A 20,813-nucleotide genomic window follows, 5' to 3' on the forward strand; every position below is an offset into this window, starting at 1 on the left:
GAGCAAAAATGCTAATTTTTGTTGAAAAAAAATCATTAAAAATAAGTGGGGATCGAAAATGAAAAGATAAGAGGTGTGCATCATCCAGCAGACATGCCACTACGTTGCAGCACTGATTTGGGGTCAATAGGTTACATTTCCTGGAAGCTACTGAGCTAAAATGCTCAAATCTACAGGGAAAAAAATATTAAAAATAAGTGGGGACCTAATATTAAAAAATAAGAAGGGTGCATCATCCAGCAGACATGTCACTACGAGCCAGCACTGATTTTGGGTCAATAGGTCACATGACCTGGAAGCTATTGAGCAAAAATGCTATTTTTGGTTGAATTTTTTTTATTAAAAATAAGTGGAGATCTAAAATGAAAAAATAAGGTGCGCATCATCCAGCAGACATGCCACTACGATGCAGCACTGATTTGGGGTCAATAGGTCACATGACCTGGAAGCTATTGACCTAAAATGCTAATATTGTTTGTTGTATGGGATCATGAGAGCCTAGCTGCATGAAAAAGGTGGCAGTCGACGCAAAAACTAGTCAAGGTAAACAAAACCTTTTTGTCATTAAAAAGAAAAACAGACTGTATAAATTAGAAGACAAGATGATTTTTTTTTAACCATGTATAAGACAAGAGCGTTGAGTGGGCAAAGATGAAGTATGGAAAGACTCATAATCCCACTAGTGGAGCAGGATTTTGGGTAGAATCGTGCACTTTGTGATACAATTTAAGCATGGAATTTGCCACAAATATTCCTTACAGGTCTTTTCAAAAAAAAAAGTGCTAGCCATGAAAAAAATTCAATGTGGTGGTCATTTTTCAAGATGGCTGCCAGATGGATGCCTTTCAGTACCCATCCGTTCCAGCTGCCCGATGGTTCCACGCATGTGCAATAAACAAGCGCATGTATGGAATCGATCAAGTTTTAAAATACTGCCTGATCAGTGCTGCGCAAGTTCATTCATTTACGACACATGTTCCTGCTTGAATAGGGCCTGTGCAAGGCGCGTCATCATTGACGTATTTGTCATTTTGGATGCAACGCGGCTATTGTTTACATGGCAAAACGTACTCTGTTATGGTGTGGCCGATTTATTGTCATTTATCTGGTCGAAGTAGCAAAATACTCTTGCTACATTTGGGGCTGCAGCAACGCCTCCCCAAATTGCAAATGTTAAAAAAAAGGTTTTTTTAAAGACAATGGAATACGTTTTTACAGGTTTCCTGGTTGGCGGAAGAACAAGGAAATCCACGTTTCTGAGATTTAATTGCGACGTGTAACGCACGCGGGCCAATTGACCAAGTTCACCATCTGCAGGTCCTGTCTGTAAACTGCACATGTGAAGCAGGAGATTTATCATTTTTAAATTGTTTGGAGTTGTGGGCACTCACACCGCACAAGGGTACACAAAAATACACACAAAGGAGGCTCTCGGTCCGGGTCGCTGCGTATTGGGAATAGCATAGGGATCCAAACCATTTATAACTTGCATTTTTGCAACTTATCGGTCTCAGGCTTCGCAGTCTAGCTTGTCTTTGTAAGAACTCACAGAATTTTTGTATTTTAACATGTTATTAACTCGAAAACAACCTCGACAATACACAACCCTTACAGTACGGCTTTGTTTACATTTGCTGTTGCATCCAAAATGGTGGATGATGACGTCGACTGATGTTGCGATGACACAGTACACGGGTAACCTGGCAACAGACAGATTGATTTGTGCTTCACTCGAGGGAGCTCTCCACAATATCAGTTTGGGACAGCCCCGCGTTGATTTGCTCGGGAAAGGCGGGGCATGCTGTACAACACTTCGAGCTGATTGGACGAATCAGAATAGTGCGCACGTCTACCTAACTTTTGTTTCGACCAATCATGGCAAAGGATGAAAATGTCGTCACTGACATGCGACTGTTGAAACTAGCTGATATCATGGCCTTGAGTTTATGTTGTCAAATTTGCAATGTTGATATGCGGAAACAAGAGACTAATTGAGCGAGAACAGAATTAATTGCAGCGTCCATGCATTTGTCCACCGGTGTCGCCATGTTTGGTTTGTTTCTTCCTACAATTTTGGCGCTTCTTGTTTTCGTCACAGCTGCATATCCCGTCGAAAATAGAACGTTGCTCTGTAATTGGTCCGAACCACCAGTGGTTCGTATCGGTAGTGAAAGATTAGGAGGTATTTTGTCCTCCTTGCGTGTTCAAATATGAGGGTGAGTTGTTGTAAGAAAAATACATTCTTTGCAAAAATGATTTTTAATCAAACAAGAGATCTCTTGGAACATTCAACACTCAGGTACATCACTTAAGAACGTGGAATTTCTGAGCGTCAGAATGTGTCCCCTCTTCCGGGTTGCAGACGCTATATATAGTTTCTTAAAATCCGCCCCTCTGATCATTTCAGCCAGTACTTTTCCAAAGGAGGTGGCAAGACGAAGTCTAATGTAAACAAACGTTCAGGGGCAAATTTGGTGCATAAACTGGGACATAGTTGAAGGGTCTGACTTCCCCAAAACAATATCTCGCAAAACAACCCGAACTGGACATAACTGATAGAGACAATAATGTATGTGTATGTGTATTATTTCAAAACGAATTCTGTTTTCATTGGTGAGATGTGCGTGTATTTAAAACAACGAATTTCTGGCCCAATCAGTGTCTAGGCAGACTGTGAGAGCCAAATGTGTTTTGGCAAAGAAGTGCGGAGAAGGAACTTTTTAGACAAAACAACGTCGTTCAAGCTTAAGGTTAGAGCATACGAGGTCAACATCATGTGCCCTGCTGAGACACAAGATTTCTAATTCAAAGGTTAATATGGAAAATTAAAATGTTCATATGTGTAACAATAGTTGGTATATAAATTTAGGTATTAAAAATGTTATTATATCTTTCAGTCCGCCCTTTGGGCTTACGTAAACACTAACTAAGCCCAACAACTAAATATTTAAACATTTTTACCAAAGGATTCCCACGGGATCTTCATCATCATAATAGCAGGTGCAACACAGGAAGAAGAAAAACACCCTTTTAACAAGAGAGGACGCCCGTCATATGTCAAACAGTGTGATTCATCAGAAGATATTTTGTTTTTTCAGTTTTTTGTGTTTTTTCGGTTTTTCAGCAAAATAAGCATATCACATATAAAGACAGTGGGTTATGATTATGTCAAAAAATTGTAGCAGGGGATTTCAGGAAATTGGCATGGCAGTTAAGGATTAAAAGGAGTGTCATTGTGTATGTGCAATTCGGGACGCGATTGAAGACTTGTCGTCGTTTGGGCTAGGGAGGTTTTGTTGCTTGCGTTTTGTTGTTGTTTTTTTCAAACAGAGTCCTTCAGCTCTGCGTTTGGCTGGCAACCTGTCCAGGTTGCACCTTGTCTCCTGCCCGAAGCCAGTTGGGATCGGCTTCAGCACCCCCACAATCATTGTGAGGACAAGCGGTCAGGGGAATGGATGGATGAATCCTTTAGCCCACATCTACTGCCAGAGATGTAGGAATTCATCGAATTGGGGTTTGTTTCCTGAAAGTGTGGCTCATTTTTTTTTTTTTTGCAACGCCGGGGAAAAGGGACACATTACTCCTATTTCCATTGGGTAATGCTCAGCTCGTTAGCTGACACTGGAAGCAGCAGTCGACTGGTTTCTCTGTTGACTCCCCCTGGTGGCTCGAGCAGTTGGTCAGGTGGCTCGAGCAGTGGTCTCTCTGAAGGTAATGGTTGAGTAGGAAGTGGACCCGGCAGGTCTGAAGGCCGGATGTTGAACGAACCAGGTGTCGGCGTCATTGGACTGATTGACCCCTCCATCACCTCAGGTCTGAGTGCAGGACATTTTTATTAGTCACTAATAAACATTTTATTCACATCCCTTCTTCTGAGAGAGAGCATTTTGGTAGTGTTATTAGTTAGGGGTTAGTAAATTTTTAGTAAAGTTCTGCAGGCCCGTCCTGTGGAAAAAATTCTGTATGTTGTGACATTCAATTATGATCCAGCCTTTGGCTGGTTTTTTAATGACCTAAGCACATTGATTGCAAGGAAAATAAAGATCTTTTTTAGCCAGTTCAAATCTGACAAGGCCAATTTTGTTTACAGAATGTGATTATTAAAATATGTTATTATAATACTTATTGTTATAGATATAGCATGTCAAATGTGCTTCCGGCCATTAAACAAATGCAACTTTCGCCTCAATAATAAAATCAAAAAATAACAACTTCCCCCAGGGCCCCAGGGATTAATAAAAATAGAAATGGAACATATTCACCTTAATTTGTCGTCTCTGCCGAAACTTACTCCTTCTCCATGGTCCAAAAAATTCCCCAAGGTCCTCCTATAAAATTCGTTCTCACGGACTATCTCTAATTATCATATTAAGACTAACTTTTAATTTTATATTTATTTTTTATTTCGCAATGACATACCCAGACCAACTAATAATTCCCCCTTCTGAAAAAGATCGCTTTAGAGAATTTTTCAGACTAATATATAAAGTTTTGCAGTACCTAAATTTAGCTTGTGTATTTATTTTAAAAAGAGGGGAAAAAGTTTATATTTAACCAGTAAATTCAACAATGCATCCCAAGCCAGTGTTTAAATTTGAAAAGAGAATTTGGGAAAATATCAAAAGACCAAGTTTTAAAAAATAAAATATAATAATTAAGGTTCAAATAAATTATATCTTATCTATATTCATATTAGCTGTTTTCAATTTCTGAAACTTTAAATTTACCAATATTATCTTTTGTACTTTAAAATATTGTAGCTTAACCAATAAATTTAACAAAAAATCAAATATTATCAATACATAAAGTTGCCCTTAGTTTTAATATTACCATTAAGCTTACTAGTCCCCCTGTTTGATGTTTGTCCAAAAAACTGACTGTTTTAAAATAGCAAAATAAACAAATCAGATCAAATCAAAAATAGACATAAAAAAGTTTTTAAAATATAAAAAATTTGTATATATAAAATGTTGTCAATCAATTAGTTAAATTTACCAAATGTTTTACTGTAAATGTTATAACCCTACCCATGTCAAAATATAGATTTCAGTGCAAACAGTCAGCGTCAAATCATATGGCCCGGTATCAGCAATTCAAAGAGAGCATTGTTTGTTGGGTGTGGCCTTCGTATGGCATAGTTCTTTCGTAGGACAGTTCTGGACGCAGGAACGCTTTGAAGACGCTTGTGCAGAATATTTGGAGCAGTTTCATAGAACAGTTCATTTGGCAGTGGAGCAGTTTTTCTTTTTTCACATTTGTATATGATGGCACAGTCTTTGTGGCAATAGTCGGCAGGAATCTCCGCCCTTCCATCTGGCGTTAGCAGGCTGCAGGTGTAGTCAGGTATGGCGGCATCTTTTTCCACCGCCCTGCTGGTGGTGGTGACAGGTGGCAGTTGCAGTTTCTCTGTGGGTGGGGGTTTTAAAGAGGTCTGTGTCCCGCCAGTTGACTTTGTTCCGAAATAATGACCCTTGACCAATAATCCTCACTCGACTGAAAACACTAAAATCCGCCCCAACAGTATTTAGGTTATAACATGTCAGTAAATATTAAAACCAAAAACTTCTTTTATTAAAAAAATTAAATAAAAATAAAAATAATAAAAAATAATAATTAAAACAATGAAAGTTTACAATTTTAAATAATTGCTAATTATATGTCAATATTTGTTATGGTTTACAATATTTAATTTAATATGTTTTGCATACCTTCATAAATAATACTTAGGATAAAATAGGACAGATATACTCTAACAATTTACAAATATAGTTAATTAATAAGTGTGTAGTTTTCAATTAATGTTTTCTCAATGGAGGCCGCAGCCCGTAAAGTCAGCCTTTGGTCAAACGTCAAAGCAGGAATGATTTTAATTACATAGCACCTCAAATTATGTCAAAAATGTGTTTCTTCCAGATAGCTTCCCCAGTCTGTTTGTAATGAGACTTCAAATGTCGAATTCAAAGGTTAAATATATTCAGGAGAGATTAAAATTACTTTCTATTTATAAACGTCGGAGAAAAAAATAAATAAAAAACTCCTTTTAAATTATAATTAACACATTACTTCATCCCCAGGACCGGAACATGGCACTTTGGTGCGACCCCAATTGTCCTTAATGGGTGTGTCTCCTGATTCTGAAAAGATATTTAAAATTTATTAAACAATGTTCTCGCGCACAAACAAAATCATAAGGGAAAAAACAATCATCTATATAAGAATTATTCCACATTAATTGCCATCCAAGTTATTTGTTTTTAGTTATTATTATTATTATTATTAAAATAAGAGTAGAGACTAAACTATTTAATCTAAAACAATCACACAATTAACATTACCTTTTATAAAAACATTTTATTTGACCTCATTACAAAGATTGATGGCTGTTGGCATTTTTTAACCCGAGAAAGGGAATGAGTCATAGCAACTACAATCAGTCAAAGCCACCCATGCTCTACAAGCATAAGACATGCATCTAAATTTTATAATATCTTAAAACTATACCTCTCTATGTTATTTGTGTATTAATATTCGTTCGTTTTATAGCAAACATAATTTTTAAATATGACGTATTTGCACTCTTGAAGCCAGTTTAAGTATTCAACATTAGTGCTTAAGAAATTTATGTAAGGGGCTTATAAAATCAGTTACGGCAACAATTTATATAATGTCGTTCAATTATTTAACGCAGACAATTGCGGGTTTTAGCGTTAGAAGTTTTATTAGTAATTTTACCGTCTAATTAATTTATCCCGTTTAGCGCTTATTAAACGGCTTAATTTGTTTTATTACATAAATTTGTATTATACAGTTATTTTATTTGCAAAGCAACATTTCAGTATTCATCATTTTTTCAATACACTTTTCTTAAAGATACGTCCGGGACTCTCCTCTATATAAAATTACATACACTCATAACATTATTAACGGGCGGTCGCCGTGTACGCACATTCAAAGTTAAATTGCCGTCATTAAAACCATCGAACAAATGCCATATCTTATTAGAATAAACTAACCTTTTTCACAATATAATCAAGTCCCGTCGTTCAATATTAATTACATTTTAAGTCATTATTTAAACGGTATGATTAATCCGGAAGCTTTAATTCCGACTAGCGGAAGTCATATCAGGTCAAATCATTTAGTCTTATATCATTATTTAGTTATATAAATGGTTATAACTTCACAAAAATACCTAAAGCTAGTATTCTAGCATTATTCATTATTTTGTCAACAAGCTTTCGATCATTTCTGGCTTTTCTTCCACTCGAAGAAATTACAGATGTGTGTTGCACCAGCTCATCTAGTTCGTGACGTTTTTTCACACATGCAAGTTCAACGTTCTTCATCAAAGAGATTAGACACACTGCAGATTGTAATGACGGAAAATAACCTTTTCTACAGCCGTCTTGCATCCAGTCGCAAAGTTCTTTTTTTGTTTCTCGTTTAGCCTTTGTAGGTAAAATCCCTATAGCCACAGCGCATGCGTTCCCAATTTGTTTATCCAGCGTCATCCCATCTAAACTCAACGGAATCCCATTCGGGTCAAACCACTGTGTTTTGAGTTCAAATAGAGTGTCCATGTTTCGTCTTAATTATTAACTCAGGTATTTTATAGCTTATTGATTTGTATTATATTATATTATATTGTAAATTATCATAGTTCAGTTGTATTAATATTTAAATGAAGTGACGTCTCACTTATAACAGAATTAATCAACTGTTCTCGTCGCGGTCCCTTTAAGATTTTACCGTAACGTTAGAGTTTCTTCACCGATCAGACGGCATACACACAACGGACAGACAAGACATGTCGTTTTGTACGACATATCAACACATAAATATCCGGATGTCAACTGCGCTACCCCAGCTTCAACAGTTTCTTTGTCTTTGAATTTTAATCACGAATATTCAATAGACCTATTGGCTTGATCTAAAGCGTCGTATCAAATATGCTTTAGTCAGCCCGACTTACACGAGTTGAGTCAATACATCTTATCTCTTATATCTTGTCTAAGAATGTCAATATCCAATTATTCATAGACCTATCGATTAATCTTAAAACGGCGTATTAAGTCCGTTTTATGTCAATCTGACTTCCATAAATTGAGTCTTTTGTCCCTAGAAAATGAAGCAGTCGATCCTCCCGCAGCTTTAATCGGCAACACTTATTCAAGGATCTTCGTTATCTAATTACCCAAGAATCTATTACTCATAAAAACAAAGTGTTTGTCTCTCCCGCGCATCAGGCAGGGATCAAGACAAAGATGCTTTTTGAGCCGACTTCTCTCAACTTAAATATGTATGGACGTAAAACCAATGCCCATACATCTACCGCTTGGTTACAACAATAATGTTTCCCCAGCTGATTTACTCTCAACTTCAACAACTTAATCTTAATCTTAACCTCATATACACAGACTTCAAATCAATTATCTACGTATCTATCGTCTGTAAAAACCAAATTGTAAAGACAAAATGTTTCCCAGACTGACTTACAAGCGATCGTTATTAATCTTTATAACTCCAAAAAGATCGCATATCATCTGCGCATTTCCGCATACACTACCACGTCACCACGTGTATAGTTCAAACACCGTGGTAAAATCCGAAATCTGGGACTTTCACGTCCAAGCAAACGATTTCAAAATTCATCACTATTTTTCTTACACAGACTCCAGCCTCAAAATAATTTTACACGACGAATTTACCAGCCGCCGCGCCCTGAAACAGACAGAATTCCTAAAACGTGGATTCATTTGTCCACTTACCTTAATTATTATGTGGCCGTAGAATTCTGCCCGTCCCTGAACGCCCCGCTGGAAACTGTCGAAACGTCGGTGGTCGCCAATTGAAAGATTAGGAGGTATTTTGTCCTCCTTGCGTGTTCAAATATGAGGGTGAGTTGTTGTAAGAAAAATACATTCTTTGCAAAAATGATTTTTAATCAAACAAGAGATCTCTTGGAACATTCAACACTCAGGTACATCACTTAAGAACGTGGAATTTCTGAGCGTCAGAATGTGTCCCCTCTTCCGGGTTGCAGACGCTATATATAGTTTCTTAAAATCCGCCCCTCTGATCATTTCAGCCAGTACTTTTCCAAAGGAGGTGGCAAGACGAAGTCTAATGTAAACAAACGTTCAGGGGCAAATTTGGTGCATAAACTGGGACATAGTTGAAGGGTCTGACTTCCCCAAAACAATATCTCGCAAAACAACCCGAACTGGACATAACTGATAGAGACAATAATGTATGTGTATGTGTATTATTTCAAAACGAATTCTGTTTTCATTGGTGAGATGTGCGTGTATTTAAAACAACGAATTTCTGGCCCAATCAGTGTCTAGGCAGACTGTGAGAGCCAAATGTGTTTTGGCAAAGAAGTGCGGAGAAGGAACTTTTTAGACAAAACAACGTCGTTCAAGCTTAAGGTTAGAGCATACGAGGTCAACATCATGTGCCCTGCTGAGACACAAGATTTCTAATTCAAAGGTTAATATGGAAAATTAAAATGTTCATATGTGTAACAATAGTTGGTATATAAATTTAGGTATTAAAAATGTTATTATATCTTTCAGTAGAAATTAATGGGAGCGGTACAAGATGGATTCTCGGGAGTTTATGAACTCACAAATACCGCGAGAATACATCTTGCGAAAGCAAGATTACTGCACGGGCCCTATATTCTAAAATGGTAGAAAGTTTAATCTGTGGTTTATATTCTTTCAATAAAATTTTTGTTATACAGGAAGCTTAGATGTTTAATACATCTGGGACTGGTAAGCGTGTGAGGGCCGTGAAACACACATGAAGATGAGGATGATGAAGAGGACGATGAAGATGACGGCGTACGTCAACAAATTAAATTAGCCAATGTTATTGTGTGTGTGTGTGTGCGCATCGTGCAATTTGTGATATAAATATGAAATTTGACATAAGTGTTTCATCTAGGTCACCTTCTCAGAAAAAAGTGCAAGCAATGAAAAAAAAATTAAATATTGTGACTGTTTTGAGGTTGTCATTGAGATTTATTATCTCCTGTGTTGAACTGAACATTGTGCACCACTGTCCACACCTGAGCTTGGTAAACATTTCAATTTTGATTATGTTTGCCTGGGCCCTGGTTACAAAAGTACTTTCTTTTTGGGCACACCAAACTTGACACTTGACTGCCAGGGGCTATGTGGTTCATAAATCATAGAGATCTGGACGTCACGTGATTATTTCTCACACGCCCCCCGTGGCATGAAAGTAGCGGCCCCGCGTTAATGGACTACAATGACGAAGAGGGCTAAAACTAGCGTTTATCCGCCAACTTTTCGCCCAAGAGCATTGACACTCACTTTTATGAAAAGGACATGATATACATTCGCGAGGTGGACATGTTGGATTGCCGATGAAGCGTCAGGAGTGCTTTTTTTCCAACTCGACTACGCTGCTCACGTGGAGTGCTGGCAAATCTGATAATACAAAGGCTTTACAAGTTTGTACAATCTGGATTATTTTCCCTTTATGTGTGGTCAAAATGCCATCGAAGTTAGCAGTTTCACAAAAGTCAAGACAGTGTTATTTAGGTACGTAAACAATTTTGCATCCACTAATTTGTCATCGTTTATGCCGTAAAAAGCCTTTATGGTAAATTATTAAATTCAACTGTGTAATATCTATTAAACCGCAGCAGCACAAACGAACGAAGCAGATTATTTCCCCCACATTTTGCGTGTGGTAACAGTTAGCATCTGCTGATTCGGCCACCGTGTGCAAAGTGCCCCATCACGTCTTTCACCTTCATTGAATAACTATACAATTGAGCTACATCTACACGACTAACTGATTCAGTAATTGACTCTAATCCTCCGCCTTGTTGTTCACCCTTTTTATGGCTCCTGTAATCCATTGGCTACACATTGGTTCTTCTTTTTGTAGTCTGGAGAATGTTCTATACCTTTTGTGTGTGCCTCTTCTCCTTGTGGCAGCTGGTCCACAACAGCTGTCAATCATTGTTAAAGTGCGGTGTTTGCCATTTACTCAAAGTGGCAGACATGTTTTCTATGCTGCCAAAATTGTTGCGCTAACACCCATTTTGAGATGTGTGACGTCAACGTCTGGACCTCTATTGGGATATTTTGTAGGTGCTAAGAGCTCACATCCTCTTTACTATCCTGGCAATAGCCAAAATGCAGCCCATTAGGGGCAGAAGATTGGCTGAACCAAATCATATTGACCAAAAAAAATTTTAAAAAGAAAGAAAAGGGGGGGAATTAGCCATGAGGGATTTTGGTTACTGTTGACATTTAACATTTTCAATTTATAGTTTTACTGTTTTTGAATTTAGTTATAGGTATATAGATGTGATATAACTATGTGTAGTTAAATGAATAACACTGTGATAATGATTTTGTGAACTACATTTGAACTTCTTACTCCCCACCATCTCTTGAGATAAGAATGTGTATGTTTTAAAAGTTGTCAAAGTCTCATGTCATTAGTCATTTGGTCATAAAAACTGAAGGTCCAAGGTCAAAGCCTGTCTACATCATTTCTCCGAAGCTGGTGGGGAGCTGAGATGGACATGTCAGTATCTTGTGCCTGCTTATTTTAAACACTATCTCTTTGTCAAATTTAAGAGGCGGAGAGAACCTTTTCTACGAGTATAAAGATACTGGGTGTTTCCATATTCTACACACTGGGAGCTAAACATCACTTTTCGAATGTAAGCTTTTTTCCTGTGTCTTAAGAGCTCTTAATAAATCCTTGCAAAGGAAACTTCTTCATGAGGTCTCAATTCTGATTTATTTGAACACGCAAAAGATTACACTTAATAAAGTAATCAAATAAAGCCTTCATTACTTGTGACCAATATTGATTTTTTCCTGAAAAAGTGACCTTTTAGGATCACTCCGGACAAATTTCATGTTATTTCTATTTGCACTATTGTTTTTTAGCAAAAGCATGCTCAAAACAGAGATCTGTTTGGTGGCCATTTTTTGAAAATGGCTGCCATGTTGAATTTTTTTTTCAACACTGTAGTGCTTCTTTGGAAAAACTGACCTACAAGGAACTCTCCTGCCGATTTTATTTCTTTTTTTTATATCACAACTTACGTTACAATTTTTAAGTAAAACAGCATAACACAGGGCTGTTTGGGGGCCATCTTGGAAAATGGCTGCCATATTTGTTTTTCATTCATGCCAAATGCCATGCTTGTATCACAATTTGCACAATAGTTTGCCTAATCTGCTCCACAGAAGTACATAGAGGTGGTTGAAACTTGCGGTAGTGTGAGTGTGACAGACAGGATGGCTCATTATCTGACTGAGGCCTTGCTCATTTAGCTTGTTTTATAATATCTGACCACCAGAGGTCAGTAAGCTACTGAAAAGTAGGTACAGTAGCTGTAATTCATATAATGTATTGCAGTGTACTGTACACAAAAGATGGGGAGAAATACTTTATAGTTCTGTAAATATGATATTAAAGTTGTTGTATGTATGAAGAGACATTATTAATCAATAAATGAAAAATAGTTTTTTTTTAAATTATGATTATTAAGAAGAAGAAGATTATTGAAACAAATAAAATGAGTAGAATTATTTTATTGATTAAAGGAAGGCACATATACAGCATGTGAAGGCCAATCCTCTCCTGCAGTGATCTCACAACAAAAGAAGGACATTGCTCTGCCACCGACACATTAAGTGAAATTGTGCAACTCACAGCCTTTTACAAACATATACAGAATAATTATACAGTCGGCCCCCGCTGTCAGCAGGGGATAGGAACCGGGCCGGCGTGCAAATAGTGAAAATCTGCATATAAATTATGCTCATTGAAATGCATTGGGGGGAAAAACAAAGAAAAGTTTAATAAAATATATCTTCATAAAACACTGATAAACATTCAATATATACATTTCCAAACAAAAAAATGGACTCCCCCCAAAACCAACACACAAAAATATATTTTGAAAGTCTTTATTTCAAAATTGTTGTTGTTTTTTTTATCTGCAAATATGCAAACAGGCAAGTGCCGAATCGAATGGGGGGGGGGGGTTCGACTGTAATGCATTTCTACACACTGAAGCTACACTATTCAACAAATGCTGAAAATTACCTGGACACATTGAAGAGATTGTAAGAAATTCTCATGCTTAGCACCATCAAAGTGATAGTGAATCAAAAATATGGCGTATACTTTTTGTCAAAAAGAGCTCTACTGAAAAGTCTACAAGTTCATATTAGGGCAAAAATATTAGCTTTCAAACTGAAACAATATTTCAATATACAAATATATAAGAGGACGAGCACGCCAGAAAAATACGAGCATGTCCCTTACAGGCAGGTTGAGGAGCTGTGATTCAATCCTGGACAGTGCGTGTCTTCTTTGATTGGAGGAGTGAAACACTTTCGGGGGTTATGTAGGCTAAAACATACCAGATCGTTCCAAGGTGTTTCTTAGATTTCAAATGCCAAAAAATCCCATATCACCATGATCTCGAGTAGACTGTGGCCTAGTACAGGCAGCTTTCGGGGAAGCCCAGTCCCTGAATGCACTGCTCGCCTCCATCCGCCAAGTAAGGACCTTCCTCCTCGTATGTGGGCAGAGTCAGGCCATCCTCCTCGAGTGGGAGGGCGTCGGGGTCGGGCTTTAGACTGGGCCTGTGTTTGTCTGGGAATGCCAAGGAGAAGAGAGCCTCGGGATTGCACACAAACCTGTAGACATATCTCTCCCCAGCAACCTGCAAGAGGAACCAATCAGAGGAGAGAAGCTGAGCGCTCAGCGTTGACGTCTGGCTCGGTGCCATTTCCCATTTCGCGTTTACCTTCTGCATGATGCCCTTCTCATAGTAGTATCTCAGCGAGCGGCTCAGCTTGTCATAGTTCATAGCAGGTCGGTTCTTCTGGATGCCCCATAGCCGGGCCACCTGGATTGGGAGAAGATTACATGAAAACTACTGCTGTTGGAATTCGGTGCCATGCGCGATAACTAACCTCTTCAGAGTCAATGAGTTTAAACTCCATATTATGCCCCGTCCACACAATCAGATGCGCGTTGGCCGGGTTATCCAGCAGCGTGAGCAGGAACTGCCACAGCTGCAGGGAGCCACGGCGCTGATAAGGCAAACTATCCTGCTTTATTTTACCTTTACGTAAAGAACAAAGTTAGTCAGAATCACTGGTGCGCAAATCTCCTGCGTACTTAAATATGCACTTAAATATAATTTCAAAATTTAGAGACTCTGATTGATTTTTTTTATTTTTTTTAATGAAACAAATTATTTGGCATTATCTTTGGATACCTCCCCTAACACCACATTTATAAAATTCTGTTCAGAATCATAGGTCATTTGTCAAGTCTTTGCTCTTACCCTCCAGTCTGTCCGGCACAACACACGCGTCATCGTAGTAGAAGCGTGCTTCGGCGTCACCAACAAAACCTGCCAGTGGAGAATGAGATGAAGTCCACATTGAAGCATGAGCGAGGAGGAAAACAGACCCGCACTCACCTGTGCCACCATGCGGGTACAAGACTGATGTTTTGCCAAAGAATGACGACTGGCAGGTTTGAACCTCTACAAGACACAAACGTGAAAGGTGACTTTTATCTTGACTGTACAAAACTGCTAAGTCAAAATGGACATGTAGCTATCCAGTTGACTACACACCTGTGTCAAAGCTGAAGTCCCTTGGCTCTTGTTTGACAGTGATGTGGCTGAAGCCCGCCATTGCCTCCGGGTAACGCGAATCCACCATCTCCTGTTTGCAAATGCCTCCACCACCGACTGGAACCAGAGGCTCGGACAGGTGCCGCTGATACAATGGCGGGCCCGTGTTACTTGAGTGAGGGTAGGACACGTTGGCAGTTTTCTTTGCCGGTAGAAAGGACAAACATGGTTCTGACATCTGCCGCTGAAACCTGAGAGGACATTTGCAGATTTCCGGTAAATACAGTGCAACCTCTACTGTAGAGTTGAACGCCCATGAGGTCGTTCCAGTGTCCCAGTACTGATTGTCTTCACGCTTAAGATGATTTTTCTTGCATACAAATAGTTGGTTCTCTGGACTGCCCGTTAAGTTGCCCATCAAATATGAACTTATACAATCAAGCAACTTTTTTAAAAAAAATATTAAGATGCTTTATTTTCATTGGACATAATGTGATTTTGGCATGTTCCGCAGATGGTTTTACTGTCCAGAAGTTATTTGAGAAAACAAGTCTTTTGATTGTGTATTTTCTATTCTCACAATCATATTGAACATTTTCCATTTGTCTCTAAAATTGCTGTCCACCCTGTCTTTTTTTTTTTGCAACTGCCCCTTTAAGAGACCCTGTGATGTTTTCAGTGAAATTATGACCAGCACTGTGTCTGCCTTCTGTGCAGGCTAAAACAGTGGAAATGTATTTTGTTTGTATTTACACCTACGTTTTGTAGTTTTGTTTTTAATCATACAGTGTTTTAACTTTAATTAAATTTTTCAGTAATTCAAACTACAGTCAACTCTCTAACTGAATCTTGTTGCTAAATGAAGATCCACTAGACTAGGTGCTAATAAAAGGCAATCATTTGCCAAAAATGTCCACACTGTCCTTATCCACCATGTCAACAAGCTCACATATTTTGTTGTTTACAAGTGCAGTACATTGCTTGCAGTTGACATATAAAACACAAATCTAACATCATTTTGCTTCTAATAGAATGACATAAATATAACTTAAATATTAAGTTCAGCAACTCGTATTTAAATGTAAACATTTTTTATTTTTTTTAATGTAAACATGCTAATTCAGCTGCCAAATATTAACTACCATGAGCGTTGATGTTATATGCTAATACTGAGTGTTAAGTGACTAATGTGCAAATATATTTTTTATGCCACTCATCAATGTATCTGTAGGAGCCTACCGGTACTTTGTAAATTATAATTTAGTTAAAATTTTCATAAAAGGTGATTTATTGTAGTGAATTTTTGTACCATCCCTTTCATTTGATAGTAAAGTGAACAAAACCAAGCATTTCATACAACACTACATAGTGTCCATTAGAACAACTTGTCTTAATGTCAGTTCTGTTGCTCTTACTTTGTTGACATGACTAAATCAGCCTTACAGATATGGCAAGATTTCATACTGTTAGGTGCGACCTTCTTGTTTTATGATCTAATGTATGAAAAAAACATTTTATTTCATCACTAGAATTTGATTGTGTGATTTGACTTGCTAAACATTTAGTGGGGACATTATGGGCTTTTTTTTTTTTTGTATATGCACTCACCTCCGCTCTGAACTGAAAGCTGCAGCGAGGCAGCCAATGAGAGGATGTGGCAACACAAACTGATGGCTTTGATTGCCCTGTGGCATATGGTGGGTGGGGCAGCTGGACACCTGCCTGGTGGGACTATTAGCGAGCTGCCGCTGTTGGGGCACAGCAGTGACGGGTGCAGTGGAACACGTCAACTCGACTGGCTTCCTGTCACAGGCACTGTGCAGCGAAAGATTACATTTGAAAAAAAAACCCTCTTCCCTCTTCATTCCCAAGTCGTCTTCTAGGAAGGCGCCCTACCTGTCGCTGTAAAGGCACACGTCTGTGTGGCGTGTCCTGCAGGGGGACAGATCTTTAGATGGGATGGGCTCTCGCTTCACTTTGCTGAATGGCGGCGCTTGAAACATTGCTGCAAACACCACAAATAAATGGTACTTTTGCTTTCTTCATTGTATTTTTCCTTTTGTCAAATTACCACTATCAATCAGTAGATGGTCTAAAAGGGCTATATTTCTCTCTTTCCCACCCAACAAAATTGGGTCATTTCAGCAAGAGAAGATTTTTATCATTAGGGTATTTTTACAAAAGCATCACCCAGACATGTTAAGACTTGAATTGTGGAGTAAATACATAATATCTCCCTAACCTTGAATGAGTTGTATGTACCGGTACTGCATGTAAAGCTCGGTCTAGCTTTAATGATCTACTCACAGTTACTGGACTGGAAATCCGGGACAAACTGTTCATCATCAGGAGCCTGAGCTGTGGAGGCAGGAAGCAGAAAAGGAAGCAAAACATCAGACGCTACATCCTAATGCACCAGCAAGTCAATGCTTACATGTCCCATAATGCCTTGTACTGTACCTTCTGCTATCCAGATTTCCTGAAGCTGGCTGAGATCTTGGAAAAGTTCTGAAACCCAGAAATACAATTGTATCTGTAGACATGCATACACCTATCAAAGTATTTTACCCCACAATTCTCACAGCTTTAGATTTTTGGGGATGTAAGTAAAACATGATAGCCATACCCTCTGTGTCTTGATCCAAGCCAGCATCCATGAACTTCCTTTTCCTGTCATTCAGACATGGCTCTTTTCCCTCTGATTGACATGTCTGTGCACAAACGGCAAGATGTCGGCATCAATTGGCATCTTTTAATTCATAGACAACAAAATAGCAACTTGTGCTCCAAACTCACATTCTCCGGTACCACAAAGGGGACCTGTTGGTCATAAAAGCAGTCCATGTTGCAAAAGTCGTCACCCTGGAATCAATACACATGGGAGAGATTGCTTACAATAGTTTTCTGGGTGTCTACATTGTCCATTGTGCATCCTATACCTGTAGCATTTTCTTATTGTTACGTGAATATTGAGTCATGCTGGAGCCATAACATTCCTGCAGTAATAAACAAAAGTGCGAATGAAGTTGATGCGGCGAGGGGCCGGGGCGTGTTGTTTTTCACAATGAAGTGAAACTTGATCCTGGCATAAGTGAATGATGGAGCTGGTGCAGCTCGCCATTATTTAGTAATTATTTACACACACACGCGCGTGTCGAAGGTTTGACACAAAGCATTCCGGAGAAAAGACGGTCACAAAGACGGTCGCGCTGTGGTGACAGATTTTTTATTTTTTTTTAATGGACGCACTGTAGTCACTCCGTCAGAAAATGGCGAACGACTTTACACGCATCTGATTCAACGAAGGAACAAGGCGCGATTGCAAAATAAAAAAATACAAAAATGATATACCGCACGTCTCACCTGTCAAACGAAGTTGTTCAACCGTGTCAAAATTAAACTCGACCTGGGTTTCTACACCTACATTCCCCGCAGAGCTTCGAATAAAAACGCGATGCAGATTTTTCTCAATTGAGACCCCTCCGCGCTCGCTGTGAGCTGATCCCGGTGCTCCTTTTCCATTGGCATCCAAATGTGTCAGTCAAACACAACCAATCAGGTAATGGAGCGCTCTTAGGTTCCCCCCTCTTCTGTTTTTATGAATGGCCACACTTCTTTCAAGGGTTCAAGGTTCGCTTAAAGGGCCAGGCATGTTATTACGTAATGACACACGTAATACGAGAGCTACATCAAATAAACGAACACATTGAATGGAGGAGTTACACAATTTAATAACATCTGTTGCGGTTCGTAAGCAAAAACATGCATACCTTGAAATATCAACAGCAAAATTATATTTTGCTTTTAGCACGTGAACACCCACAATGTAGTTGCAGTGTGCCAGTATATTTTTCTCACATGAATTCAACTTCGTGTCTTACAAATATGTTGATGATAAATGTGTTGTTATTTTATTTATTTAGATTGGTGTTCTAAGTGGTGTAACGTCCTATATGAGCATTCGTGGTCGTTGTCAGTGTGCAAAAAAAACAACCTTTTACCACTAGATGACAGTATTTATATTCCAACAACAGTGTGATTATAAATCATCTTTATTTATACAGTATAGCGCTTTGAAACAGCCTTAATGCATTCCTTTTGTATTTTTTTAACTCACTTCCTAAAAGGGATACGTTTATTTTTTTTATAGGCCTATCGTATGCATACACTGGGGGGAGAAACGCAACACTTTTGTTATTGCTCCCATTTTTTCGTGAGCTGGTATCAAGATCTCAAACTTTTGCTACATACACAAAAGGCAATTTCCCTCAAATATTGTTCACAAATCTATCTAAATCTGTTTGTGAGCGTTTCTCCTTTGTCAATATAATCCATCCCACCTCACACGTGTGGCATATCAGATCAAGGTGACGATTAGAAAGCATGATTATTGCACAGGTGTGCCTTAAGATGGCCACAATATAAGGCCACTCTGAAATGTAGTTTTATGGCAGTATTTTGCCATGATTGACAACTCTTCTGCTAATGCTAGTTTGCCATGAGTGGCTCTGATGTCAATCGCCGGACCAAGTCATGCACCGGGCGTTTTTTCTTGCTTTGCTAACCCCCTTCTGTGTCTATACAGGAAGTTTTCATTTTGTTTTACCATCGTTGATAGACTGCTATCGGCATTTCCAGCTTCATCCTAAACATAATTTGAAGCTGTTATTGGCATTACCAGCCTAATCCTAACCATAACATTGCAGAGCAGACCACATGTAACCACACCAGCCCAGGGCCTCCACATCCAGCATGTTCCTCTCCAAGATCGCCTGAGACCTGCCATCCCGACAGCTACTGCAACAATCTGTTTGCATAAGCATAACCAAAGAATTCCACATCCTCATCAGGATCTGGACCGGACTGCAGTTTGTTGTTGTAACCGACTTGAGGTGGCGAATGATCACATTCGATTGCGTCTGGCACGATGGAGAAGTGTTTTCTTCGCAGACAACCTGTTTAACTCCATGTGAATGAAATGTGTGGCACAGTGTGGAGCAAATTGTCACACCAGATACCCCAGACCCCCACAATAAAACAAAACAGCACATTATTCTTTTATTGCGGCCACTAAGGCACCCCTATGCAATAATTATGTCACACCTGTGAAATGGGATGAATTAGCCCAACATAGGAGAAATGCACTGTAACACAGATTTGTGAATAGTATTTGAGGGAAATGGCCTTTTGTGTAGGTAGAAAAAAAGTTATAGATATTTGAGTCCAGCTCATGAAAAATGTGTGTCGAATTCATATTTTTGGTGTGTGTCTAAATAACTTGCAGCTACATTTCTGTAACTGAATATTTACTGCTTTTTTTGTACCCCTGGAAATTGCACCCATTTTACAAACTTGGAAGTACATATCCCAGTCCAACATGTGGCGCTAGACGTTCACGACGGAAAAAACAACGGAGAGAAATGATCTAGTTATGTTTATTAATTATTACAGTTGTTACAAATACATTTGATTATACAGTACCTATTATCCTAAACTCTGTTTACTATCTTGAAGCCGAAGCACGTTTGTGCTCGGCTCTTTTCGACACATTCACGCAATCACAATAAGCTACCTCTCAGCTAGCTTAGCTATGCTGCCTATACTCTTAATTTTGTCATGGTTTTATTAATCTTAGCGACAATGCCATACTAAATAAAAACGCAAGGTATAAATAACAGCTTAAAAAGAAAGAACAATGCCGATGATTACAGACATACTAGTACGCATTAGTTATAAGTTTGATTTCATTACTTTCGTTGTGGTTAGATCAGAATCGCTTCTTTACTCATTGTCCGTCGTGGAGTTTGGAAAGAAACCAAACGCACTCCGAACTAGTATATCTGATCAATTCATCACCTCTGACCACAACTTGAAAGCGTGGAGGCCCTGAAGGTAGAACTCGAGCTTGTAGCCCATTGCCACGGAGGCTAAGCGAGCGGGTTTTCCTATCATTTCCGGTCAAAGTCGGGCCACAACTCCGACCAGATCAAATAAGATCAGTGTGTAGGTTTTGAATAAAAATCACACGCATTCGGCATTCACGCACATACTCGCACTCAGGCGAAGCCACAAACACGCACACATCACGCATCCGTTCTCACGCGCCATTCAAACTGTGCCGTCGACTACCGCTTCCGGGAGGAATACA

At 38.8% G+C, this 20,813-nt stretch overlaps 1 protein-coding gene, 1 long non-coding RNA gene and 1 other non-coding gene across 5 annotated transcripts; all 3 read right to left on the minus strand.

Moving 5' to 3' along the window:
* Positions 1-2,240: 2,240 nt before the first annotated feature.
* On the minus strand, positions 2,241-9,578 carry LOC144039352 (uncharacterized). Of its 2 annotated transcripts, none has more exons than XR_013289418.1 (2): positions 8,769-9,578; positions 2,241-6,134 (listed from the first exon to the last, which is right to left on the minus strand). It is a non-coding gene; the product is annotated as an uncharacterized LOC144039352 (long non-coding RNA). The 2 variants fall into 2 exon arrangements; XR_013289417.1 differs by lacking the exon at positions 8,769-9,578 and adding an exon at positions 7,391-8,762.
* Positions 9,579-12,576: 2,998 nt separating this feature from the next.
* LOC144039361 (ETS translocation variant 5-like) lies at positions 12,577-18,177 on the minus strand. Of its 2 annotated transcripts, XM_077552655.1 has the most exons (14): positions 18,029-18,157; positions 17,605-17,661; positions 17,462-17,527; positions 17,292-17,376; positions 17,126-17,173; positions 16,973-17,023; positions 16,562-16,670; positions 16,274-16,480; positions 14,666-14,916; positions 14,507-14,572; positions 14,369-14,437; positions 13,992-14,143; positions 13,823-13,924; positions 12,577-13,738 (listed from the first exon to the last, which is right to left on the minus strand). In XM_077552655.1, the coding sequence occupies exons 2-14, from the start codon at positions 17,641-17,643 to the stop codon at positions 13,511-13,513; spliced, it is 1,473 nt and encodes a 490-aa protein (XP_077408781.1). In that variant the 5' UTR covers positions 17,644-17,661; positions 18,029-18,157; the 3' UTR covers positions 12,577-13,510. The 2 variants fall into 2 exon arrangements, with proteins under 2 accessions (XP_077408781.1, XP_077408788.1); XM_077552662.1 differs by lacking the exon at positions 17,605-17,661 and having other exon boundaries at positions 18,029-18,177.
* Positions 18,178-20,427: 2,250 nt separating this feature from the next.
* On the minus strand, positions 20,428-20,807 carry LOC144042015 (small Cajal body-specific RNA 2). Its single transcript, XR_013290504.1, has one exon.
* Between the last annotated feature and the right edge of the window lie 6 nt (positions 20,808-20,813).

The sequence above is a fragment of the Vanacampus margaritifer genome, chromosome 1 (assembly GCF_051991255.1).
Source record: "Vanacampus margaritifer isolate UIUO_Vmar chromosome 1, RoL_Vmar_1.0, whole genome shotgun sequence".
Classification (NCBI taxonomy): Eukaryota; Metazoa; Chordata; class Actinopteri; order Syngnathiformes; family Syngnathidae; genus Vanacampus; species Vanacampus margaritifer.